The 27642-nt window shown below is 34.6% G+C and overlaps 2 protein-coding genes across 4 annotated transcripts; one reads left to right on the top strand and one right to left on the bottom strand.

The window, feature by feature from the left end:
- The first annotated feature begins 14197 nt into the window (after window positions 1-14197).
- On the top strand, window positions 14198-19085 carry LOC147399508 (Protein kinase superfamily protein). Of its 2 annotated transcripts, none has more exons than XM_086444886.1 (7): window positions 14198-14635; window positions 15242-15974; window positions 16345-16624; window positions 17303-17410; window positions 17684-17962; window positions 18264-18407; window positions 18609-19085. In XM_086444886.1, exons 1-7 carry the CDS (start codon window positions 14350-14352, stop codon window positions 18783-18785), a joined length of 2007 nt encoding a protein of 668 aa, XP_086301012.1. In that variant the 5' UTR covers window positions 14198-14349; the 3' UTR covers window positions 18786-19085. The 2 variants fall into 2 exon arrangements, with proteins under 2 accessions (XP_086301012.1, XP_086301013.1); XM_086444887.1 differs by having other exon boundaries at window positions 15275-15974; window positions 18609-19084.
- Window positions 19086-20914: 1829 nt separating this feature from the next.
- LOC147399509 (phosphoinositide phospholipase C 2-like) lies at window positions 20915-27363 on the bottom strand. 2 transcript variants are annotated; one of them, XM_086444888.1, is made up of 9 exons: window positions 26971-27363; window positions 25188-25384; window positions 24426-24561; window positions 24091-24336; window positions 23768-24006; window positions 23014-23131; window positions 22050-22202; window positions 21869-21955; window positions 20915-21392 (listed from the first exon to the last, which is right to left on the bottom strand). In XM_086444888.1, exons 1-9 carry the CDS (start codon window positions 27289-27291, stop codon window positions 21093-21095), a joined length of 1797 nt encoding a protein of 598 aa, XP_086301014.1. In that variant the 5' UTR covers window positions 27292-27363; the 3' UTR covers window positions 20915-21092. The 2 variants fall into 2 exon arrangements, with proteins under 2 accessions (XP_086301014.1, XP_086301015.1); XM_086444889.1 differs by having other exon boundaries at window positions 23768-24003; window positions 26971-27362.
- Window positions 27364-27642: the final 279 nt, after the last annotated feature.

Here is a 27642-nt window from a genome sequence, read left to right on the forward strand (position 1 = left end):
TCTTCGACGAGAAGATTCAAGACAAGGGTATTTATATCATTTTATGTTAATCTCGAATAAAAAATCGAGGTCATATGTTCATCCCTTTAAAAATAAGATTGTCTCAAATATTCGTCAAATCTTTAGGAGTATCTATGATCAAATCAACCACATTAAAATAAATAAATATTAAAAAAAAAAAAAAAAAAAAAACATGTCACATGGCATTTGTAGGGCGTAGTAGGATCACTGAAGTAAGTGACCTCCCATCAAATTATAGAGAAATGTTAAGTGAAATTGTCCAGTTGGCGGTGTTAAGATCTCATAGAGATTTGGTGAATCTAATTTGTATTTGATGGCTGTCAACTGCTTTTTTGGACGGATTATTTGATGACGTTTTCTAATTCACCCAAAACAAAACTGTGAAAACTGGCGAAGGTAGGGGTCACCAGAGATCTAATATTCCACCAAAAAGAAAAACAATTCACTTTATAAATAAATTTGTCAATTTTGTTTTTTATTTATTTAAACAGTGCTTATGATAAGTTTTTTTTATATAGAAATTAAAAAATAAATAAATAAATAAAGTAATTTAAATAAGAGTCGTGATAATCTAACACCCTCTTCTGACATACGCCCCCCCTAGGCCCTCATCAGAGAGCCATAGATCATTTGTCTTGAGATATACAAGAAAGTATTTATGATTCTACATATCCCGAGGCCAATTTTACAATTTTGTGATGGGAGTGTAAGGGGGCGTGTCAGAAAATCATTATTTTCTAAATAAAATTATATATGTTTAGAAAAAAAAAATTATAATAAATAATAAACGATGAGGTCGAGATCCCTTACTCATGAAGAATGATTCCAAAGAAAAAAAACATGATTATAATAATTAAGATTTTATCTTTGAGATAAGTATCTTTAAAATATATGTTATGAAGATACGCATAAATCTCAATTGTTGGATTTTGTATCTCAACAATTAGGATTATGTGTTTTTTTCACGAGTCAACATATCCCAAATCCAATAATAAATTGGTGCTAATCAACTAAACCATGATCAAATCGGAGACCGACCAATCTGAAAAAATTTCACTTTAACCATTAATTTGATTTTTTAGACCATTTCTTGCAAATGTGTTTGGTGTGAAAGCAGTACCTCGCTCGTATGTTTGAATTTGAGTTGTATGACAGAAATCCAATTGGACCCACTAAAAAATTTATTAAAATCTGACCTCGACATGACCAATTAATTAGAACTCCTACCTTAAAATCTCCGAGTCGAGATTCAATGGGAGTAGGGTCGATTCCAATCCATATATCGTCGAAACTTATTATTAAAATGGGAAAAACTTAAAATCTAAAATTTGATTTCAATTAGATACCCGATTTGGGACGTAAGTGGGATGAGAATTGAAAAAAAAAAAAAAAAAAAAGAATAAGTGAGTGCAAAAGAAAGAAGAAGAGGTCCATATGGGGGACCAACAACCACTGCTTTGATGTTGACGATGTACTCTTTATGAGGTGTGCCACTAGTAGAAGATTCATTCTGAGTGGCCTTGAACATATTCAACGTTCCACTTGCTTTGAAGTTGAAAACTACTTCACACGATGACTGAAAATTTAGAATTTCTTTTTACAAACCATCGCTTTGTTACACCTGTTTTGTCACGTCTTGTTATTTGGTGGAAAGTAGAGGAGTATCATGGAAAATTAAAAAATGAAAAATAAAAAATAAAAAATGCATGTGTAATGCACACGTTGTTCTTCGAATAATCGTGCAAATTAGGTTTTTTATTTTATATAAATACTATGTTTTTTTAAATAAAAAATTGTTGGAATGTTAATTAAAGATATTAAATAAATATGGGTTTAGATAAAATAAATATTAATGATTTTCTAACTCGAAAATTTTCACTCGATCTGTAATCGGCTAACATGGCAAGGGCACATAGAACCTTTGACCTTTTTACTTGTGTATCCCGAAAAAAAAGATCTATGGTATTGTGCCTTTGTCATAAAGTTTTTGAGTCAAAAAATCACAAGTTTAAAATAAATCAAGTGCGAGGTCGATTCTAAGATGTCAGTATCGGACTCAAACGTATTGCTCATAAGTCTTAGAGTTGGATTTAACCTTTATTAATACTTACAATCTAAAAGTAATTAAGAAAAAATAGTTTATTAAGTTTATCTTGAATAAAAATTATAAAATAGTACTTATTTTGAAGTGACACATGTATAATTAATGAGTCGTACTAGAGTGACCTCAGTAGGGGGACATCTTAACGTGGTGTTGTACGCATGCCTGTAAATGCATTTCTTCGAGATACGAATAAAATGCATTTATGAATATGCACGTGCCACCACATCAAGATGTCTCTCATGTGTCCTCCGTTGAGGTCACTCCAACACTAATCATAATTAATCTAGATAGTTATTGCCACACCAAATTTTACTAATGACACATCAATTCTTATGTAAATCACCAAAGAAATGCAAATAGTTGGTGCGTTATTGGTAAAATTGGTGTGGTAATAGTAACTATCTTAATCTATTGACACCTCTAAATAAATGGGTGAACCCAAAACACTGATCCGACCCGTTGATGTGTCTTCTAGAAGAAAGAACTATTATTGATCTAATTCATCATTGCCCACCATGTATGGACGGTTAAGTACTATCGTGTAGGATGGGAATCCCACAACTACCATCTCTTGTTTCCTTTTAAGCCACCTTTACGCAACATTTTCCCCCACCACCAACCCCTTTTATGATCCTTTTAGTCCTAAAGTTACTACGTATCAACCAACCAATTGTTTAGTGGAAACTCTAAGAGAAGATGTGTGACAGTGTTCAAGTCCTTAAAACTATGAAGAAAAAAAAAAGATGTTTAGGTTTATAAAGTAACAATTATGGACATTTGGGTGAAAATTAAGGAAAAATACAAGAATGGTTAGGTCATGGGTGCACCACTTGTCTGGTTTTTTTGTATGATTGGATTTTCTTCCTTAAATAGAAGTTTATGTTTGGGTAGTGGAGAACCCAATTCCTCACTTTCATTACTTCTTTGATTGTGATTTATAACTAATTTCTAGGTCTTAAAATGGGTTGGATTCAAGCTAGATCTGAGTCTATCCATAAACAAATCCAAATTTTTTATTCAATTTGGATTCGCATCCTACTTGGATTCTATTAGCTAAAAACATATTCGAACCATTTTGCTTTCACTAAATTTGGATTTGGTTTCCAACCTGATCGAATTACTTGATTTGAGTCGATCAGGTTGGATGATTTCGGATTATTCAATTTTATTTAATTTATATTTTTTTGTTATATTTCTTTTTTTAATTGCTATACAATTTATTTTACTATTATAATTATTTTATTTTATTTATTGGGAATTCATGTTATAATAAAGTGATATAAAAAAATGATATTTTGAAAAACATAAAATTATAATTTTAAGAACAATATATAATTTGGATCTTGGTAGATATAAGGATGGAATCGTATTTGACCCGAATCTACTCCAATCAAGGGACATCAGTCCATGTTCAAATCACTTTTTATTTGGGTCGACTCAAAGCATCCAAAACTGCTAAATTCAAATTCGAATCACTTAATAAAATCCAACCCATATTATGCCCTACTAGTTTCCCTTCATTTTTCACAAAGAAAAATATTATAGCATATTTAGGTTTATAATTATAAAGGTGGGTTTATAATATCTGATTTGTTTATGAGTTTTCAAGTGAATTAATTTTGGGTGATTTAGATATGCCAGTCAACATTTTTTATCTATATTAGAGATACCTTTGTGTCATGAAAATGATGACACACCCCCTTGACTTAGGTCTTCCTCCCTGAGATTAACATAAATGACCAAAATATCCTCATCTCAACCTCCCAATAAAAACCCTTGATTTTCTCCCCTAAACAATCATTTTCAACCTATATTTTATCCTCCAACCTTCACATACCAAGAACACCACATAATTTTCATAGAAGTAGAATAATTTTTTTTAGTAGAAAAATCAAAAGTTTTTGCAATAACAGATTAATTTTTTCATTATTATTATATTCTAATTGAATTATTTGTTATGGGGGAAATACATGATCAATATGTATTGAAAATATAAATATACTCAATATGGTGGATGGGGATAGATTCCTAATGAAGAGTGAATTTCCAATGTTTTAGAAGCAGGTTCTTTTATTTCGAAAGCTGGGATTAGAGAATAATTAACTCCCAAAATGTAAGAATTAATGAGGCTTGGGAGTCGAAGTGACACCCAAAAGGACTTGATCACTACCGACATAACATAATACTTTAAAAATCAATAGTCGATTAGGATTTTTGTTTTCAAATCTATTATTTTGATATTAATACCACACTTGAATATAAAGTAGAAAGTGGAAAATAGTTTGAAAAAAATAATTTTTAGAAAGTAGAAAGTAATTTTTTTTTTTTTTTACTTTTTAAAAAATTATAATTTTTTACTTTTTAAAAGTAGTTTCTAAAATAAATCCAAACAAATTTTTTTACATAAAAAAAAACAAAATTTACTTTTTTAATGTATCTAAACGGGTTCTAAATTAAAAATGAGTGTTGATAATATGAGGCGTGCTTTGACGCGTTTGCTCACAGCCCAACAAACGTTTGACATGTGACACGAATGACATCAACAACAGAGAAATTCTCACTCTTGCCCATTGCCCACATATTTATTTTTTTAGATTTCAAATCTTAAAAAATGATCGTTGGGCCCACATTGATTATCACATTTACAATCTAACAACACAGGCTTTTAAATTTCATGAAAATATTCATATTAAAAAATATATATATTATTTTTCGAGTTTGATCAAAGGTGTCAAAAATGGACAACCAATGAACACCCAAATTTAAAAGTAAAAATTCAACAATGAAAAATAACTATTTTTTTTTTAAAGTTCATATAATTTTGTCTTCTACAATTCTATTGCATCGGATCATGTTTTTTTTTTTTTTTTTTTCACTATGAATAGGAGAAAGAAAATGGCGTTAAAGGTGTTAGCCAAAAGCTATGTCATATTATCAAAATTTATTAAAAATTGGCACATCAAATCAAAAATCGTTCTCTATAATAAATAGATTCAATTCTAAATATATGTGATAATTTTAACCCCAACAACAAAATTGTTTTCAATTGATACCTAAATTCCCTTGGACCCACAATCACACTCAAAGTCACTGTCTGCCTGTGTGAAATGGTGGTGAGAAAGAACAACCTTTCACCACCCCCACACACGTATCCATCAAGAAAAAGTATTAGATCAGACTCTCAAAACGTGGGACCCCACCAACAAAATTGTTCTCAAATATTTCGTGTCCCCCATCTCTACTAACACTATTCCTAGGTAAAATAGGCTTTTATTATTATAATAATAATAATTATTATTATTATTTCGTTTGTTTCTTCTCCTTTTGTCCACTTTTGAGGCCAAGTTAGTGGGTGCGTGCAGCAGCTCTCCTTGATGTCCTATGTCACATCAAAGTCCCCCCTCTCTTCACCAAGGTTCCCAAAGGACACTAAAGGCACCCAATAACAAAGTGGGTAGAGTTCGATCTTCTTAGGTTTGAAGACTACAACTGTAAAGATCTTTCTATATTTGAAAACCTTTTTTACCTCTTTTTATAAAAAAATGTTTATAATTCTTACTTCAAAACCAAATGCCTCACAAGTCTCACCATAGTCCAATGGCTCAGTCAACCAAAAGAAAATGTTTAGGCCCAGGTCCAGGCCCACGCCAACTTCTTCAAATTTTAGGGGAACAACATTGAACTCCAATAAGCTCATTCGAAAAACATCTTCAAAAATGTATATTCTTTTTTAGTTTACTTTTGTTGGTGGGTTCATTTAAAAATTTCACTAATATCAGAGGAACATAAAAATAATTTAAGAGATTATATTAAAAATGAGTTGTACTAGAGTGACCTCAAGATTGAATCTCATATAGCACACCTTGACGTGAAAATGTATGAGATGCTTTTCTCGAGTTCATGTCAGGTATGTGATATGAGGTCCAAACAAATGGATATGTCAAATAAAATCTCATTGGGTATCGTTATAAGTATCAAAAAATTAAAATAAAAAATTTAAAAATAAAAAAACCATGTCACGTGGCATTTCTTGAGGGTGGGATCTTTAAATTAAGTGACCTCACATCAAATTATAGAGAGATATAGATGCTAAAGACAAATTGGCCACTTTGCTGTTGTAAGATCTTATAGAGATATGGTGAATCTATTATGTATCTGATGACTGTCAATGACTTTTTTGGACGGATTCTTGGATATTTGGATAGATTTTCCAGGCTACCAAAACAAAACTTTCAAAGTTGGCGAAGGTAGGGGTCAGTCACATAGGTCTAATGTTCTACCAAAAAAAAAGCAGCTCACATCCCATATATTATACATAACTTCTATATATAATAAATTTAAAAAGTTATCAAAACCTCATTGGTATCAATGGTTAATTAGGGAAAGAGTTTTGATTTAATGCCATGGTATCATGCACTTCATAATGAAAACTACATAAAGTTTCAATCAAAATAATTAATCTTTTTTTTTCTAATTTTTTTTTTAACATTCTCTCGTCTACTAGTTTTAATGCATGAACTATGATTTTAATTTTTTTTTTTTCCGATTGTCATTCGACGTCTTTGTAATAAAATTCGGTACCACATCAATGAATCATCCATATTTATTCCATCTTTCAGAACAAAAACTATGGTTTGCACATCCTTACCTCCAATTTAGGATTTCAAAAGTGATACTTATATTGAGATGATACATGTATAATGAATCCATTGATACCCCAAAAAAAGGTGGGTGAAACCCCTAAATATGACCCAACATATTGGCATCCGTTCAAGAAGAAACAACTATTATCGATCCAATCCATTTTTTTCACTTTATATGGATGCTTTACCATTACGTACTATGCGGGGAATCCCACCACTACTATTTGTTCTTCCATTTTAGTCATGTTTACGCAACCATTCCCCCCCACATTCACTTTTGTGATACTTTTAGTCCTGTAGTTACTAGATATCAACCATTTGTTTAAGGTACAATTGAAAAGCATCTATGGTTCCAACACATTTTCACGTCAAGATGTGCGATAAAAAGTATAATCTTGAGGTCACTTCAGCATTATTCTTCATTTAATAGGTTCTGTAATAGAAGATGCCAATCACTTTGTTCTTAAACCGCACAAAGAATATTATGGACATTTATGGACATTATGGAGAAAATTATGGACATTTATGAATAAAAGTAAGGTTGAATATAAGTAAGGATATGTGGTTAGGTCATGGGTGCACCACTTGCCTGGAAACTTGGATGATATAATGATTTCTTCCTTAAATAGAAATTTATGTTATGGTTAGTGGAGAACCCGGTTCTCCACTTTCACTAATTCTATTATGGTGATTTATGACTAGATTCCCCACTTGTTTACAAATTTGTATAAGTGTGATTGCAAGAAATTGTTTTCAAGGGAATATGAATTCTTCGAAGAAAAAAAAATGGTCATGGAAAATGAATTTTGTCGTTTGGTTGTATTTAAAAGAACCCACATTTCGATATTGTTTGATAACTAGGATTAACTTCTTGTAAACTTTAACGCTTTGTTTGGGTTGAGAGAAGTGGAGAGAAGAGAAGAGAAACTTAGTTTCTCTCCACCATGTTTAGATTGACTGGATAGAAATTGGGACAATTTTGATATTTTAAAGCAGTGAGTTTTTTCTCTTCTTTTCTTTTCTCTCTCCACTTAATAATCTAAATAAGAGAAATGGCGAGAAACTCATTTGTTTTCTCTTCTCTCTATTTCTCTCAATCCAAACACAACATAAAACATGTGTCACCACTCAATTTTTGCAGTCTAGACTCCAACCAAGGGCGGAGCTGGTAAGGAGACATTGGAGGCAATTGCCCCCACTCAACTTTTTTGGACATTTTAGATACCCTTGAATTTATACTTAAATTCGAGATACCCTGCATTTTAAACTACTGATATGCCCCGGTTGCCCCCATTCCCTCATCTCCCGCCAATTTTTGCCCCCTCCCCCTCCAATTAACCATAAGATTGCCCTTACTAAAAGAAAATTCTGACTCTGCCCCTGACTCCAACTCACCTAGTCCTTCAATCCAACAACATTTTCCCATAACAACATTTTTGACAACACCGGCCAAATGATGTTCATCTTTTCAATGTTTTTTTACAACACTACTACATGTTGTTGGATCTTGTAAAATGGACGACATCCATGCACTATAAAAATTGTGTCCCTCGCCAATTTTCCCTACTAAAGATACTTTTGAGAGAGCTATTTCTTTGCAAAAGAAGGAACATAAATTTTTCTCTGTAATATTTGTAGATAGCAGATACCTCAATCTCTTGATATTGTGCTTGGGGTGGCCAGCCATGTCTCTACCATTGCTACAAAACCCCTGGCCTGACCCACTGACACAATTAAGAGGAAGAAGATGAAATATAGATCTATTTAATAACCCTAAACAAAATTTGGTACAACAAGTTTTTAAATGAGAAAAGGCAAGTACATTGATTGAATTCATTTATTTGCTTTGGTGTGGTTATAAATAAGGGTAAATTGCACTTTCACCCCCAATTGTTTGGCATAATTGTATGTCAACCCCTTACATTTTGACAATTGCATTACCCTTCCCTACAATTATCTGTCGGGTTCATTTACCCTCCTTCCATCTACTTTTTTTTTTATAACGAAGGGAATCCAGGCCAGCTTACGCGCACCAGACTAGTGTCCCTACGCCCCACACCCAGGCTTTTCCCATCACGTGTTAATCTACACACGTGCGAAAGTGCATGGCCACCAAGATTTTTTATGGGTAGTGGGATTCGAACTTGAGACCAAAGAAAGAGCAAACTCCTTGACCCCAAGTCGGTACCATTTAGCCACCCCCTTGGTGGTTTCCTTCCATCTACTTTCCATCAACCAAACAGTAAAAAAATAATTTTTTACTTTTATACATTTTACCCTTTTTAAAATGTTATTCTTTTTATAAATGAAAATATCACAATAAAAAAATGGGTTTACTTGTGAATGCTTAGATGGGGAAATTTTTATAATTTTATAAAAAATGATAAAACGAGATGGTAAAATTGTACAATAACAAATGAATTTTAATACCGTGTGTGAAAGGGTAGGTAAGTACGGTTGTCAAAATGTTAGGGAGTCAACGTGAAATTATGCAAAGCCAAAGGGGTCAAAGTGTAATTTACCCTATAAATTATGGGATTGGAACTTCTTCTTCGTCTTCTTGAGACCAATCTTGATCATATAAAAGAAACACTGAAACTTATCCCTTTTGGATGAGTGGTGTTGTATTGGATGAGAGTCTTGGACATAGAGGTTAGGTTCATACAACAAGTTTACGTGATCTTGTGACAAGTCATATTCAATTATATGGCTTTTCAAAATATATAGTGAAGTGTATTATTATTACGAAGTCCAATGATAATTTGACACTCTAAAACTTGGTGCTCTTTGTACACTCATTGACGTGGACCATATATCTTTTTTAATCGTGCATCTCGAAGAAAAAGATCTCTGGTTCTATCACTACCACGTTACGGAGCGTAAGAAGAATGTCAGATTATCACGACTCTATTATGAATTGCATTGGAGGGATCAGAATATTGCATTAATTAATCAAAATCCAATAGAAAACTAATATTGAATGTGAGTAAGAGCTCTTCTCATTTCTAGTCAAGGGAGGCAGTTCTCATTTCTAGACTGATATATAAATGGGAACGCTCAAGGGCCATATACAAATCAAATATTTTTCAATATATGATTAGAAGTTTTAGAATGGGCTGATTTTTTGTGAGGTGATCGTTCTAGCAAAAAATCAGCCCACTTTGAAACTTTTAATCCCATCAAAAGTGGTTTACAAAAGTTAGATGTCCACGACTCTTCAACTTATAAAGTGGTTTACAAAAGACATCTGTTAATGGGCTGATTTTTTCTAAGGATGATCTCTGTGGAGTTGGCTTGCTAATGTGGTAATCCATTTTAGTCAAACGACCCTTAATAAGGTTTAAAATCTTTACTAAGTTAGTAAAAAAAATATTTCTCTTTTAATATAGTTCCTAGGGTATCTAGCATTGGAAGAATTTTCATATTTTTTATTACAATTCTAAAATATGTGGGATTGGGATTAAACAACCAAGAATCACACCCATCAAGCCTTTTTTTTTTTTTAATCGCAAAATATGAGAAATATAAGAAAATGTCTTCAATAAATCATTGCAAAGATTTTCCTTTTCAAGAATACAACATATTTACCTTAGGATATATATGAAAATTTGAATAACATTATATAATATTTATTAACTTTAAAAGGGAGGGAAACATTTGACCTTCTATAATCTAAAAATAGACAAACACACAAATCGATTATGGAGACCCATAAGACTCATCGAATAAAATGGAATCAGTTCTAATTCCTTTCGGACCCAAATATAGAAAAATGAAAATCGGAACCGATATTTTAAATTTGACTCTTATAAGTCTGAATTTTTGTTTCTCATAATCAATATTTCCATGATTTTCGGAAGAGCTTCTGCATCATCAAATGTTAGTTCAATGGATCTCACATATTTTTTTTTTTGCTTTTTAATAAATTTTATAGGTGATTGGTACGTGATGTGATATAAAGTTTTTGACTTTATTTTCAAATATTTGATAAATGAAACATGGTGGGTCACACTATAACTTGAATAATAAAAATTTTGATTGCTTAGATACAACACCATTGATGAGTGATCATAATCACAAAAAAAGAAAAACACATATGTCAACCTCTTGGGTCCACCATGTTCTCCTTACTCCCAGTTGGACCTACGCATCAAAATCACGTGTATTTGTTTGTTCAAACTTCAAACTAGACGTGTAAATCATACCCAGCCCATCCTGAGTTGGGTCCTAAAACTATTGGGTTGGACCGATTTCTTAATTTCAAGCCCAACCCATGGCCCTACGATACATATTTTTTCTTTCTTTCTTAAAAAGTATATATAACCATTTGGGTGTGTGTGTGTGGGTGTGTGGGTGGGGGGGAGGGGTGTTCCTAGACAGTCTGGGTTGGGCTTGTAACAGTTCAGGCTTCCAAAACCCAAGATCAGGCCTATCTGACCTTGAGTCCAGTCTAGGCATATCTTGGGTTGGGTTTTACGAGTTGAGATTCAGATCCATGGGCTTTTGTTCTTTGGTTTTTTTTTTTTAATATACTTCGAACCAGTAATTTCTAGTACCTCACACCAATTTTATATTCCCTCACCTTCTTCTAAATCTCCTCTATTCCTTATCGTCGGTTTCTTAGAAGATCTTTTAGTGTGATTGAAGTAATTTACACTTATAACAAAATAAAAATAATATTTATCTTTTAAAATTATCTTGATTAGTAATAAAATAAACAACTATAATAAATAGTCCACATTGTTTTAAGAATCTGTATCTTGACATCATGTGCATGGCATGTGTCCCTTTTACTTAATATATACCTCAAGTGGTGGGGGCATCGACATTTTTGGTCAAATATACATAATATTAATAAATACTACAATCATCATCAGCTCATGTCAACACGGGGACCATCTCACGAGTGTTAAAGTCTTTTGGGGGGAATTGGAATTATAAGTTCATAACACACACAAGGTTATCAACCTTCAATAATTCAATTAGTTTCTTAAATGGAGTTGAAATTAGAAATCATTTAGGTTTATTTAGACACACCACTCCGAGTTTCGGTGAATATTTGAGACACCCTTTTATGTTTTCAAACTAAAGGCATATAGCCCTCGAAGTCAATCTTCGTTAAGAGACTAAAGAAAATGAGTTAAATGCCCCTCGACGTCAACTTTTTTTTATGTCACATTTCAAACCTCAAGAACAAAATAGGATTATTTATTTATTTTTAAATAAATGATTTCAATATAGAAAAAAAAGTTGTGATTTTCAGACTAATTTTTTCACTCAGTTCGTACTCGACCGATGTGACAAAGGCACATAACCATAAATCGTTTTCTTGGGATACACAAGGAAAAAGATTTATGATTCTGTACCCTTGCCACGTCAGTCGAGTACAGATTGAGTCCAAAAATCATTAGCCTATAGAAAAATCGTCTATCTCTTTTAAGAGGATGAAGACATTATCTTGTAGGTTGAAGAGAGAAAAGATAGATGAACATTTTGAAAAAAAAATCAGTAGTTTTTTTTTATAATAGAAGTCAAAGAGAAGGGTATTTAGTTTATTTTCTATTAATATTTCAAATAAGATTGTCATTAGTTACAAAACACATTCAAAGCCCGGAAGGTACTCCGAAGGGTAGTTTGGTTGGGCATAATGGTCCACACAATTACTTATAAAATAAGTTTCAAAAAAAAAAAAAAATGCTTAGAACAGTGCACCAAGAAAATTAGGGATTTAATTATTTAAATAAATTTTATTTACTTATTATATTATCATAATTGAAATTCATGTATCTAGTAAATAGGTTAATTTAATGAGATTTAATTATAGGAAACTCAATGTACTACATTACCAACAAAAGGGGATGTTGATCTTCCAACCATCCTAACATTCCCAAAATACCCCCCACCTTATAACTTCTTGACCTATATTATTTCGAGTTCTTACGTACAAATTCCTTTAGGAACTTCAATGCATGAGCATGAATTAGACTTCCAAATTTTATTATTGCCTCACACTTGTTGCCCTTGCCCCCATCCCTCGCAAAAGGCATATATATATATATATATATATATATATATATATATATGTGTGTGTGTGTGTGTGTGTGTGTATTTTTTTTTTTTTTTTTTTGAGTTGGATGCATTTTGTCAGGTCTAACGATAATCGGACTTGAAAATTTGCACTCAATCGACATGGTAAGTGCACAGAACCGTAGATCTTTTTTCTTGTGTATCCTGAAGAAAAAGATCTATGGTTCAGTGGACTTGCCGCTCAAGTACAGATCGAGTGAAAATAATTTTCGAGTCAGAATATCGCTTACTCTTTTGCCAAAGTGCGGGTGGGGGCAATGGGTGTCAGTCTTTTCTATTTTGAAATTTAAACCCATAGAACCAAAATTAAGGATCCCAACTTATAATCGAAGTTAGAATTGGCAATCAAAACCACTCAATTGCACATAGGAAAAAGGGGGATATAAAAAGTGGAAAGTGTCAACAGCAGTTGAGAAACCAAATCATGGTGTGAGGTGGTCACACCATTATTCATGTTTACAGGAAAAGTAAGTTGGACCCAAAAGTTAAATAATTGCCCCCCCAACTCCTCAAGTTTCACATTTTGGTCCATAAAAATTCAAATTTTTACCTATCATTCCCTTGACATTTACACCATGATCCAACATACAAATAAAATGTTTGTATAAGCTCACTTTTTAGTCTTCTTAATCCAAATTCTCATAGATTAGTGTCAGTGAATCAGATCATAATCAAATCGGATCTATTCCAATCCCATAACTTTGGGCCTGGATTGAGGATTTGGGTTTTGATGATAATTCGATCAATTAAGGATCTGATAACCTATCAAATCAATTCTCGATTAACTATGTCCTAATCTGAAAAAATGTTGGTATATATATATATATATATATATATATTATTCTATTTAATTTGTTTTTATTTTGTATATCAAATTGAATCTGATCTAACCTGATCCAATTGATATCAGGTCGTAATGGATTCTAATAAAAGCTTTGATCGAACAAGGGTCTGATCCAATCCATATCGGATTGATCCTAAAATTGACCCTTATCCAACCTGAACACGATCGATTGACAAGCCAAGTTATAATTTATAAATCACTTTGAATCATTCCTCATGATTTTTCCTGATTGGTTTATACAAGATCTTGTTAGTATAAGCTTACATGGAAAAGATTCACTTTGACCATGACTTTTTACTGTCTAAAAAAAGGTAACCCGACAAGGTAAAACGGTTGCGTCGTCACCAACGACGACTATTGACTTCCCACCAAAAAGAAAAGAAAATGTCGAATATGTTTGCCACGTGTCTACACCATTTTAATTACGCGTGTCCTTCAACACGTATTTGGGCCCCATGGAACAGAAACCTCTAAACCCCTACTTTTCAAAGTTGGTGAGATTTCTGCGATTGGCTTCAGTTTTACAGTAGGAGGGAGAGATCCTTCGTCAAGCATGCAAACCCTAATTTTCCCTTTTTACCCTCTTACCTCACTTTCTGAAAATGAGGGTTTGATCTCATCTCTCGCTCTTTGTTTGAATTCTCACGGCCATGGCGGTCTCAGACATCGAAGCTGTCTTAGATTTCTTGAGGAAAAACGGATTCACAGAGGCAGAATCCGCTTTCAGAGAGGATATTGTCGAAAGAGGGGATTTTGGTTCCTTCGATTTAGAGAAATTTGAATTTCCGATGTCTCCGCGTCCTCCTCCGGTGAGAATTTTCTTGGCTAATGGACGATCGGAGGTTTCGAGCCGTGTTGATGGTTCTGTTTCGAGCTCTGATTCATCAGAAGATTTCTTAAGTGTGTGTTCTTCCACAACTAATGGGTCTCCGTCTGGTATGAATCGGAATCGAAATCATATATATATATATATATATATATATATATATATATATATATATATATATATATATATATATATATATTTTGAGGTTTTATTTCATAATTCAACTTCAGAAATGTGGATATGGTTATATATTTGATTTTGAAATTTGCGTTTTTTGAAATTTAGTGGTTTTTAATTGAAAGATTGTTTTTTGTTCATAGTTGTGTGTGTGTGTGTGTAATTTCAGTTAGCCTGGACACCCTGAATTCTGCAATTACAGTTCAATTTGTAAATTATGCACCTCTATCAATTACTATAGATCATTTAAGAATGTGCATCTCGAGGTTTGTTGAATGCTCCTACTCCACCGATCTATGATGGTGGTGGAAAACAACCCTGTCAATTTTGTCTATCCATCAGTTTGTTACAAATAGTGTCTCTATCACGATTCTTTTATTTCAAAATGTTCATCTTAAGAGAGTCAATTTAGCCAATTGGGCAGTAAAAGAGGTACTGTAGTGTTGGTAGTTAGTTTGTAAAATTAGGCTGATAAGGTGAATTTGTTCTATTCAATATGATTTATTGTGATCATAGATACCCATTTTCATTTTCAACAGGATTCACTAATCCATACGGACTCATGTCTGCAGCTCGAGTTAAATCTGATGCTTCATCTGATATACTCTCTGAATTTGGTACTGCTCGCAATTACCACGACTCTGATATACTAAACGACATGTATTGGTGTGATGAGAAAGACGGGGGTGGTTATGTCAAGTATCCGGGCTTTGGTGGGACTGACTTCTTTAATTGTCCGAGTGAGGATAAGTTTGTCACAACTTCAGAGGCAAAGTGGCTGAATGAAAAGCCATTTGCTTTGAATGTGGAATCTGAAGGATTCCATTCTGTGACGAGTATTAATTTCTTAGAAAAGCCATATATCTTTCATAATGCTGCCATAGATAGTGACCATCTGAAAACCTTGAAAGAACCCAATTTGGGTGAAACTCAGTTAGTTCATGTGGGTGAAATCTTTTCTGATTATGATTCAACTTTGGAGAACAAAAGAAGTGTGAGCTCTATCCAAGGTATCGAAAGGGGTTCGGCAAATAATTTCAATGGAGAGGAGTTCCAGAAAGAATCCGATTTACATCTTCAGGACACTGAGAAATCTTTTCAATCAGATGGAAATGATGGGTTTGACATAGAAGATGGTGGAGAAACGGTTGGAGAACTCCATGAACCTGGAAATGAAGAGGAGTGTGGTATTGAAGATGAGCTTCCTATGTATGACAATCACGAGGATGAGTACGAAGTATTCAATCTGAGAATAATACATCGGAAAAATAGGTAGGATCGCATAAGATTTTAAAATTGTAGGTCCTGTCAAGGTTTAGACTCCAATCCCTCGTAGGGTTCCACCAACTCGGTTCCATACATGGTGAGAATGGGCCGATACATTTTTACCTATTTGGGACGGCTGTCCTGCCCAGAAATGCAATGTGTTACACTCTTTGATGCCCATACTCACAATTTTTGCCAAATACTAATGGGGTCAGTGGGCTCGAAAGATTGTACCATGTAGCATTTTTGGGATGTGTGGTTTCTGAGTATTCGACCCTCCCGGGGTCTTGGTCTTGGCAGATATTTCAACCTTTCGTTCCATTGGTTGGTTTTATAGAAAGCACTTATCACTTACGTGTTATATTTCCCTTTGCAGGACTGGATTTGAAGAGAACAAAGATCTGCCTATTGTTCTTAACTCGATTATAGCGGGTAGATATTATGTCACGGAGTATCTTGGTTCAGCTGCTTTTAGCAAGGTTATACAGGCACATGATTTGCAAACAGGAATAGATGTTTGCTTGAAAATAATAAAAAATGATAAAGATTTTTTCGATCAGAGTTTAGATGAGATCAAGCTTCTAAAGATGGTGAACAAGCATGACCCTGGTGATAAACACCACATTCTTCGACTATATGACTATTTCTATCATCAGGTATGTGGTTGAAAGTTTTTTTTTTTAATGTAAGTAAAGCTAACAATACGTAATTGTTTTTAGTTTAATAAATCAGGCTTAATAGATTTACTTTAACACTATAAAAAAAAAAAAAAGGGTAAAAGTAAGCAATACTGAACAAAGTCCATCTAGATAGAAATAGATATGAGCACCAATCTAAGCAACCGAAGTATGCAACTGTTAGCGCGAACACTGAATGGAATTTCAAAACTATCTAAGAACTCCTGGGTAGCACTTGTAGACTAATAGTTGTCCGATGTGAAGTTCACATACATCTCTTGCTACCAATACATGACCAGAAAATAACCAAATTGGATTCCCCATTGAATGCCCAACTAGATTAGGTTGACCTGTGGGTTGGGAAGGCTAGAGGAATAGCCTTGCATGAGATATTATAGTCCTTTAAGTTTTATCTTAGAAAAAAACGAATAATGATTTTAAATAAATGAAGGTTTTGAACTCTTTTGTGTACTACATATGTGCTTTCTGAATCCTTGAAAACCAGGTGAGCACATATAATTAAGCTTGCCTAGGCAGTCTAGTACTTGCCCTGAAAACCTACCTAGTCAGCTAAGCTAATGCCTTTAACAACTCTGATATATATTTTCTTAGTTTATTATATGTTACACATGAATGATGGTTATGAGAACTGTGCAGGAGCATCTCTTCATTGTCTGTGAACTCCTAAGAGCAAATTTGTACGAATTCCAGAAATTTAATCAGGAATCTGGAGGAGAGGTTTACTTTACATCACGCAGGTTGCAGGTTTGTTTAATTTGGGCATATGATGTTTTATTTGGACATTTGGTTAATTATTGGGTCTTGGTCATCGGTTTTGTTATTTGAGTGCCTTTTTTTCATCAGAACTATGGATATGAGATAAGTTTTTAGTTGTGGTCAATTATAAATTTTATATAGTAATTCATTAACCCAAAGAAAATGGCTGTTGTTACTGAGAAAATAATTGGGATTAAAAGTAATTCATGTTTTAGACAGTTCAGATATTAATTATGGGTGTTTGGTTCTTCCTTTTCTCAGCTCATAACTCGGCAATGTTTGGAGGCGTTGGATTACCTGCATAATTTGGGAATTATTCACTGTGATCTAAAGCCTGAGAATATTCTTATAAAAAGTTATAGCAGATGCGAGATAAAGATTATCGATCTTGGAAGTAGTTGCTTTCAGATGGATAACTTGTGTTTATATGTACAATCTCGATCCTATAGGGCTCCTGAAGTCATCCTAGGTCTTCCATATGACCAAAAGATCGACATTTGGTCTCTTGGTTGTATCTTGGCTGAACTTTGCTCTGGTGATGTAAGTTAATTTATTTTACTAAATCATTTTCTTTTATCATGAACTTAAATCCATCTTTAATTAATTGTTGATGGTTCTATTCTAATAATTTCAAGTTCCACAACTCAACTGGTTATTGGGTCTTCCATTGTAACCTCTGATTTCTTGGGTCCGATGCAAGAGCACTAACGATAATAGTGTATAAAATGTTCATGTCAGACATTTATTATTACAATATGTATGATTATAGACGTGTATAGTTATTCATGTTTATAGATCATAATTCACAGATTTTTCTCTGAAGTTTTTCTGCCCCCTACAGGTGCTATTTCCAAATGATGGGTTGGTGATGTTGCTTGCACGAATGATTGGGATGCTTGGTCCAATTGATATGGAGATGCTAGTGAGGGGGCAGGAGACATACAAGTACTTCACGAAAGAATATGATTTGTACCATCTAAATGAGGTTCTTTGCTATCTTTTGTTATATTTATAATTTTTTTTTTTAATAAAAATTATAAATATGTTTGCCTCTTGTATGGAAAATTAGTAAATCAACTTAAAAAAAAAAAAAAAAAAATCTCACATAGGACTGATATGACGGAGGTGCAGTTGAGAAGCTTATTCCAAAACTTTAGAACCAAATCTTGACTCTCTCTTTTTTCAGGAAACAAACCAATTGGAGTACATTATCCCGGAACAATCCTCTTTGGAGTATCGTCTACAGGTTTCTGATATTGGATTTGTTGGGTTTGTTAAAGACTTGCTTGAGACAAATCCAAATCGACGACCCACTGCAGCTGAGGCACTACGGCATCCCTGGCTTTCCTACCCGTATGAGTGAAGATCCAGCCTGACAGCTAGCACAAGAATTGGAGTATTTTTATTCTTCCATATCACGATATTTTGTGTAAAATTTTGGGGGTATTCAATGTGGCCATATATTTTTCTTGTATGAGATCTGTTTGTGAATAAAAACTATGTGTTGTGAGCCTATCATTTTTTCGTTTTAAGTATATGTAAAATTTAGAGAGCTTCTATTAACACACAAACTTTTATTTGTAACACACCAATCTATAGGCAGACAACCATTTAATTTCAAAATGGTTGGTGTGTTGTTAGTAAAAGTTGATGTGCCAATAAAATCTCTCATAATTTATTAAGGGGTGAATCTCGATTTCGTGCACTGAATATGACAGATTCTGAGCTCGGTAGACTGCTCATTTTAATTTCCAAAACATGCGTTTGTCATTTTTATAACCTACGAACTCGTGAGTTCCTCACTTTTACTATCAACGAATTCGCAGATATAGCAGTGAAATCATTGACTATAAAAGTGGCAAATTCACTTGAAATGCATATTTGAGAACTAAAATGAACAATACCAAAACCGGAAGGTCTAGGAGAGCTTTTATTGCCACACCAACTTCCTATTAAGAACAGATCAATTCATATGATATCAACAAAGCATTAACACACATCTTGGGATGTTTTTAGTAAGAGTTGGCGTGGCAATAAAATCTCCCTTTGTTAAAGCCTAAGTGAGAAAATCCATGGAGGAAGGTCTAGGAGACCTAACCCCGACGGGTTGGCCAGATGGTTGAGATCGTGTCTCACAAAGCACAGAGGTCTTGGTTCGAATATCCCTTTGGACACCATGAGGGATTTATCTTAAAAATTTCCTACCCAAAGGGTTGGCCAGATGGTTGAGATCATGTCTCATGAAGCAGAGGTCTTGAGTTTGAATATCCCTTTGGACACCATGAGGGATTTATCTTAAAAATTTCCTACCCGAAAGGGTTGGGTTGGCCAGATGGTTGAGATCATGTCTCAAGAAGCAGAGGACTTGGGTTCGAATATCGCTTTGGACACCATGAGGGATTTATCCTAAAAATTACCTAGTGGGTGTGGAGGAGGGAACTACAAGTGCCTGAGGATTAATTGGATGTTCTAAGAGGCCCAGATATACAAATATATATAAAAACTCTAGGAGACCTGCATTGAAAAACACCATGGACAACAAAGAAAGAACAAAAACAATGTTGGTGACCTGCGACTAATACAAGAACCCATCTCTTGGACTGCCCATGGGCCATGGCCCATTGATTGGATTTGGAGTCATAGGCCTGGTAGCAATCGTCCACGCGATCAAAGGCCATATGTGGTTTGGACCAAAGGATAACGGTGCGATGAAATTGACACTATAATTTCACTTGTGGACGTTTATGACTGACTATATATGGTACGATGGGGTTGACAGTAATCATTCCACTTCCGAAAGTAATGATATTGGACTATTGGTTTGTAATTTGTATTGTACCTAGGGAGGACACCACACCCCCAAAGGAAAAAAGATATGTAACACGTCTCCAAATGCAAACCATGCCTTTTTTTTTTTTTCCACACAAAAAAAAAAAAAAAAAACCAACTTTTCAAAAAGTAGACTAAGGTGCGTGTGACATGTTCTTGTATTTTCCCCCACGACAATTTTGTGGAACAGAATCTTCCCGTTGAGTGGGTGTCACATTTTTATAGTCTACGCCATTATTACACATCCTCCTCCATGATGCACATAGGTGTTTCTGCTCAACTTCAACTTCCAATTTTTTTTTTTTTTTTTTTATTTTATAGAATAATGATTTTCTATCACCCCTACTGACATATGCCCTCATCCGATCATTTGCCTTTGCCTCAGGATATACAAAATCATAAATCCATTTTTTTATCCCGAGACAAATGATCTACGATTCTATGACTATGATAGGGGCATAGGTCAGAGAGGGGTGTCAGATTATCACGACTCTTTTTTTTTTATGTTGGTCTGATGGAGGTGGATTTCATAACTCGTGAACAACCATATTATCTGGTCTCAAGGGTTTCACAGTGCAAGATCCTAAAATCCATGGCGATTGAGGAGCTATCAGCAATAAAAAGAAGCAAATGTAAGACACGGAGAGAAAAATACAGTATCAGTAACCCAAGAAAGCAGAGAGACTCCTTTTGTAGTTCGGATTTACAACAATAGAACATACAACACCAAGAGCCACAAAGCAAAGACAAACTACAGAACAAATATTATATATTACACATATAGTAAGCACCATCACAGCACAAACAGAATTTCAATACACACTACACACAAAAGAGAATTTCAAACAGACACAAACTCAAAACGCATAAGAAGCTTCACACACTTATACTTCTCCCCCTTGCGGCTGTAGAGTGGTACAGCTCGGATCCCTGACCTTAACTCGGACACAGGCAGACAACTTTGGCCTCCAAAGTCATCCTTCTCGGACATGTCATACTCATGAACTTCTATCCGAAGCAAAGCCAGCTCTGGTACCGTTAATGGGAACTCAAAGTCCTCATTCCACACTGGTATCCAGTTATCCTCAATCGTCTTGGTTTTCTTCATTATAGAATCTGCTGGCACTCCAGCAATTCCAATCTGCACATTCATCAATGGAAACACTTGTCATTTTCTATTTTTTACGTTATCGAGGTTCCATCCATTTACGACTTTGTGGGTCATTTGGAAGGAGAGGAAAAACGTAGGATTTTTCAAGGGAAAGGACTAGATCTTCAAGACGTCATCCTATCAAAGGCCATATAATTCTAGTGGCCATCGATAAGACGTTATTCTTTAGGACTCTTTATCAAAAAAGGAATCACTTGAGATAGGTTAAGATCATCGGATCAAGTTAATCAGTATCCTAGTTGGCTGCCATTAGTTTAAACTCTAGACACTAAGTACATAAGATTTCCTAAATTTCTATAATTGTTCCATTGTGATGCAATTCTCCATAGAACAATATAAGATTAGGCAAGCATGTCGGCAACCATATGTAGAAACTCATTTAGCATCATAAGAAAATGGCAACCAATTCGAAGCTTAAAGCTTAAAGCTGATTCATATCATCTTACCCTCACATAGAAGTCTGGAGGGGAGTACAAGTCGAAGTGTGTGTGAGGAAAATCCAAATACCATCCTTCCCCCATATATACTCGCACCTGTTAATGTAACAGCAAAAGTTCAAATCAGAGTAAGTTCAGCCCAAGGAGATTAATGGAGATAAAGTCAAACAGTAAGAAAAGATCCACTCACCTTCAAGATTTGCTTCACTGGTAAACGTACTCTTGGGTCAAAGACCTCATTATGTGGACCGGCATTTAGTAGAAAATCAGGCTTTTTCACATAGCCACACCCTCCATTGGCTCTGAACATTCCATGCATCAACCAGAGTGATCTGCCATATCCCTGCCATGGTGTACTCTTGGTTGGTATTTTTATCGTGAGCAAATTTATGACTCATATCTCCCAATGTGAAAACAGGAAATATGAACAAGGAATAATGTAAGATGTCTTCTAATATTTTAATAAGTATACAGATTTTGACTAAAGTCCATATTTACTTAATATCGGTCACCATATTTAAGGCATTGTGACGCAAACTATCAATGTTAATAATTCATATTTGTAATGAATCCCCTTGTAGCCAAATTGCGAGATGAAATCTTAGGCAAACCAGATGTCAGAGAGAGCTTTTCTGAGATTAAGACCCCAATGTTATTTAGTAATAAATTTCCAGTTAGCCTCAGCAAATGTTACTGCACCTATTCTAGTTTGTTCTTGGTTGATTTGTAATTAGGAAACCAGCATCGCAATTTACCACTCTCAATGATCAAAGTGCCCCCCATATAACTAGAAAATTGTTATCATTGGACTCATGAATGTCAAACATGAAAAATGTGGCCAGTGAGATAGTCTTAATAAAAAGGGATTCTCCATTAGTCACCACATCCCTCTCACATGCATGTAAATGAAAATGAAGGAAAGTAGGCAGATTAGATGAGTCTCCAGCAGTGCATATAAATGAAACAAATCAAAAGAGGGGGGCCTGTAATTTTTTAAGGTCTTAATAAAAAAGGGTTTCAGTTATTTTTGAGGCACAATGTAGCAAAGTTTTAACAAATAAGTCAAATCAAGAAGAAAGTTATGGAGTATAGATATCAACAAAAATCTTAAAAAAACATTCCCAATTTGAAGACATGGACAAAAAAAATCAAACCTGCATATTAAATGCGACCATCTGAGCACCATGCATCCATCCAATTAGTGGGTTGTAATTAGATGAGTCAACACGGGTACCCTTCGGATATACCCTCAGTATATTCCTCTGAGTGAACCTGGAAGAAATACAATCCTCAGATTAAGCATTGTATCGCAGAATAATTCAGAATCCATTTTTTGTACATAGAAAATAAAATAAAAGTCTCTAGAATGCTCCTGAAGTTTAAAGAGATGTGTAAAAATAAGGAGAGATACATGTAGCATCAAGAGAAACTCTTCTCAATATATTAAATGGATAAATCTTATATTCTAAGAGCAATCTAGAACATTTTTGTGTCAATAACATCTGGCTAAATGAGAAACACATGTACAGGGGTTAAAGGAAACAAGTACTTGAACGATTATACGTAATAACTTATTGTACAGAGGATGGAACACACTAGAAGTCATTTTTTATATAAAATCTTTAAACTAAGGGTCGTACGGCAATTATGTCACAATGTGTTTCTGGATTTTTCGGCAAAGATACATGTGTCTAAAAGTGTTCAAAACAGAATACCATGTAATAACAGATATATGTATCTGTTGTATAGGGGTCTTCCTAAACATTATCTTAACTTTTTAGATAGATTAAACTATGTTGAAGGGAAATTTTTTGGAGATGTGATGAATGTTGACAATTTCTTAATCATGGGTCCGAAATATTAGGAAATTTATCTAACTTCATGTAAACCACAGAATGAGCATTGTACCTAACAATATCGGTTCCATGAGTAATTGCAGCCTTTTCAAGCTCTTGTTCGCTCATGCTAAGACGTCTGACTTTGTCAGGATCGACCTTTAGCGCTCCCTCTAACCCACCTTTCTGTTTCCCAGCATGAATACCAATTAAATGCTTATATTCAGGTGCCGCATTCTGCAGTGACTTGCGTTCTCCATCATCTAGATCTTCCTCATCACGAGGATCTTCCCCACCATCTGTATCATTCTGCTAAAAAACGATAAACAGGCAATTAAGACGGCAATGCTGGACACCAAATAAATGTGGTACAATAAATTATATTTCTGCCTTTACCTTATTGTCGGCTTCAAGTTCATCTTTAAGGTCCGGGACTTCTATTCCCCAGGCTTCTTCCTCTGGTGAATCCTTTTCCTTCTGTAAATTATTCTCCTTTTCCTTGAAACTCTTAGTTTCAAGATATTCTTTTGGTGGTTTAGTTGAGATAATAACCCTTTTCATCAATGATTCCGGAGAAGGGAATTCGCCTAAGCATTCCGCACCAGGGGTAAACAGAATATCTTCAAAAGTTTGAGTCACCATCTAGAAATGAATTTATTTGCAGTTATAAAATATGGTAAACTCAAAACCATAGAGGTTGTTAAACTTTACGAAGAAAATCGATCACTCACCTCAGCTACTTTAGCTTGAAGATCTGGAGTAAGGTGGTCCTCTAGAGTTATAACAACGGGATATGGAGACGCAGTAAAGGCATGCTCCTTAATAGACCTCAAACATTTGATGAGTTCCACTGGAGTTGTTAGCGTCCTACAGTTGTGCAAAAAAACCAAATCACTTCAAATAAAACTGAGGACAAAGAAAAATATAGTTGAAAAGATCAACCAAATAAAATTATATCTAGTGGTAATATAAAACAGTCTTTCAAAATTGAACAAAAAAAGACTTTCAAAAACCATTCAGTATACATGATTCATTCATTAGCCAATAAGCCTCACAAGGATACTCTTCAGAATTCATGAGAGGTGCCATGAATTTCTATAATTAAATTTCTATCCAACTCATCGTATAGAGAGGTGCCATGGATGACCAACATTTGAAGGCATCTCGAATAGCTCTGGCCAGAAAAAAGTTTCTAAAAAAATGGCCATGTAGACCATATGTTCCTTTGGTACACCTTTTGAGCTTTTGGAAGAAGGCTACTTTCGTGGAAGAGGAACATTCTTTGTTACTGGAGTTGGATAACTCTATTAAAAGTACCCTCTCTAACCCTCACCAAAATGTCAAATGAGCTTCGAAAGAGGTACTTGTTGAATGGAAAAGGCATAGAAAGACATATCATGTGGACTGGGAGGAGGTACATTGTGACACAGAAATAAGCATATTTAGATCAACACTACATTAGAGTTGGATTATGTCACTCACTAAATCTGTACCTTCCATGGAGAATATCCACACTATCTTTGGTAGAATTTGGCCACATGTCCAGCTCAATTACTCTTACACCTCTCTGTAGGGCCTTTATGATTGGGACATCACTACAATCACTGCTAAGTTGGTTCCCAGTCAAATAGGAATTGTGCCCTGTATATATGAAATAATGGGACAACGGAGCAGTCATATCATGGTGCACCTGGCACAAAAAAAGACATCATTTGGTTCAAAATAATGGAGGTCTCATCAAACTATATGAATTGGCAAAAAACATGGATCGTGATATCAATAATAACAGAAAGAAGTTCAAGATAAATATAATTAACCACGCTGAGTTACTGCATGATCCTTACAATTGCAATGACATCTTTTCTCTCTAAGGTGGCAATTTATGCTCCAAAGAGTGCCAATTATCTGACAACATAGTTTCACAACCCTCATGAAAATTTAGGTAATATGATGATGGATTACATTTGGTACTGAGAAGAAATGGATTTACAACAAAAGGCTAACGAGTATGCTTTTTGAATCTCCTTAATTAACATAGATTCAAGCCCTCTAGTGGTATAGAGATGATGCATTGGGAAATGTCAGGATGGCTTAGCTGGTATAGCATAGGACTGAAAATCTTCGTGTCACCTGTTCAAATCCGGTTCCTGGCATGTGGTTAATAATAGATGCTCATACAAATCAATTGACACGGATTGGCATACATATTCGGAAATAGTCTGTATTGTGATAGTACTTATCCATTTGGGTGTCCAGCAATGTCCCCCTATTTTTTTTATTGGTAGATGGGTAACGTAAAGAGTATACCTAGTAAAGAAAAAAAATTAGATTATGTTTCCCCTTCTTTTTTGTTTGTTCATACGTTTTAGACCAACAATGAAAACAAGAAGAATTCACCGACACATCCATCCAAGAATAACCTTATCTGGTGTTTGAATGCCAATCAGACCTATGCGACTACCTACCTGAGTATCCAGTGAGCTCCAAAGTTTTCTCTAAAAACAAGAAGAAAAAAACAAAAAAGGAGAAGAATTGTACAAGGCTACTAAGACATTTCGGATGTCAGACGCCTTGGGGTTTTTTTTTTTTTTTTCGTTGTTTCCTAGGAAAGCAAGGGGTTATTGGTCAGATGAGGTGAAGATGGGTTCAATAGGATTTGAACCTAGGCCATGGGATCGTCACTCCTCAAGCCGTACCAACTTAGCTAAGCTGGCACCTTCAAAGAGGGAGGGTTACAACACAAGGACTTCCGAGGAGGTCACTCATCCTAAGATTACGCTAGCCCAAGGACACTTAACTACAGAGAGTTCTGATGGGATCCTGTGCATTAGTGCCTTGGGTTTTCCTACAGATAATCTCACTCCGATGATCAAATTCCAATCAATCTATCAATCAACAAAGCCTTAAACCAAATATTTTAACATAATTATACTTTTAGATTAGTCTACAAATATAATTGAGCTTTCAAGTTGCATTGCCAAGCACAGCCCAGAACTAGTAGGTTTCAAGTGGAAAAAATTTGGCAAATATTTGTACTTGAATCCTGATTTATTGAAAAATTATACAAATATAGAAACAATATATTAATTCCTAGTTTTTTTTAGTTACACAATTCACAAAGAAAAAATAGCTGAAAATGGTAACTTTTTTAGTTAAAAGAACTTTATGGCGATCCAAACAGATCGTAGAAACTATCACGATTGATCCGATCAGAAGCTTAAGAAGGAAATTAAATATAAAAAATCCAATATTGATTTAAATTAATCAAAGATTTACCCCAAGAGTCGGTGAAAGAGGAGGATTAATATCGCCGAAGAGATAACGAAAGAAGGCTTCAAGATTGAGACCCTTTCGTTGAAAGATGTTGAGATGCTTGAACTCTTTGAGACTATCAACAATGGCTTGAGCATCATTAATGGTGGCCTTCTCTTCTCCTTGGCAATCGATCATGAATCTGTGGAGGTGTTCAACGCTCATGATTCCATTCTCAGAGTATTTCTCGAATAGATTTTTGATCTCATCTGGTGCTTCAGCTATGTTGAGCTTGAACCTTCTACGGAAACAGAAGCAAACCCTATAACTCTGTTTCGAAGACATCTTTCACAGAGAGAGAGAGAGAGAGAGAGAGTTGCAGATCTGTGGAATTGTGTGTTGTGGTGTCTTTTAAGAGTTAGATAGTTGTGGGTCCATATTTATAGATGCTAATCTTACCAGCGTCACGTACGTGTGGCAATTTTTACAGTGTACGTCTGTCTTTCTCCAAATGTCAGTGTCTTATTGGATGTTGAGAACCCAAAGAATCCAACAAACAATGCAAATGTCAGTATCGTATTGGATTTTGAGAACCCAAAGTATCCAACAAAGTTGGACACTAGAACAATCCATAGATAATTACCCCTTATCTAATCGGTTTCTTTTCTTAAAGATTTACAGAATGGAAACCGGTTG

This window comes from Akebia trifoliata, chromosome 6, assembly GCF_017979445.1.
Source record: "Akebia trifoliata isolate Shusen 1 chromosome 6, ASM1797944v1, whole genome shotgun sequence".
NCBI lineage: Eukaryota > Viridiplantae > Streptophyta > Magnoliopsida > Ranunculales > Lardizabalaceae > Akebia > Akebia trifoliata.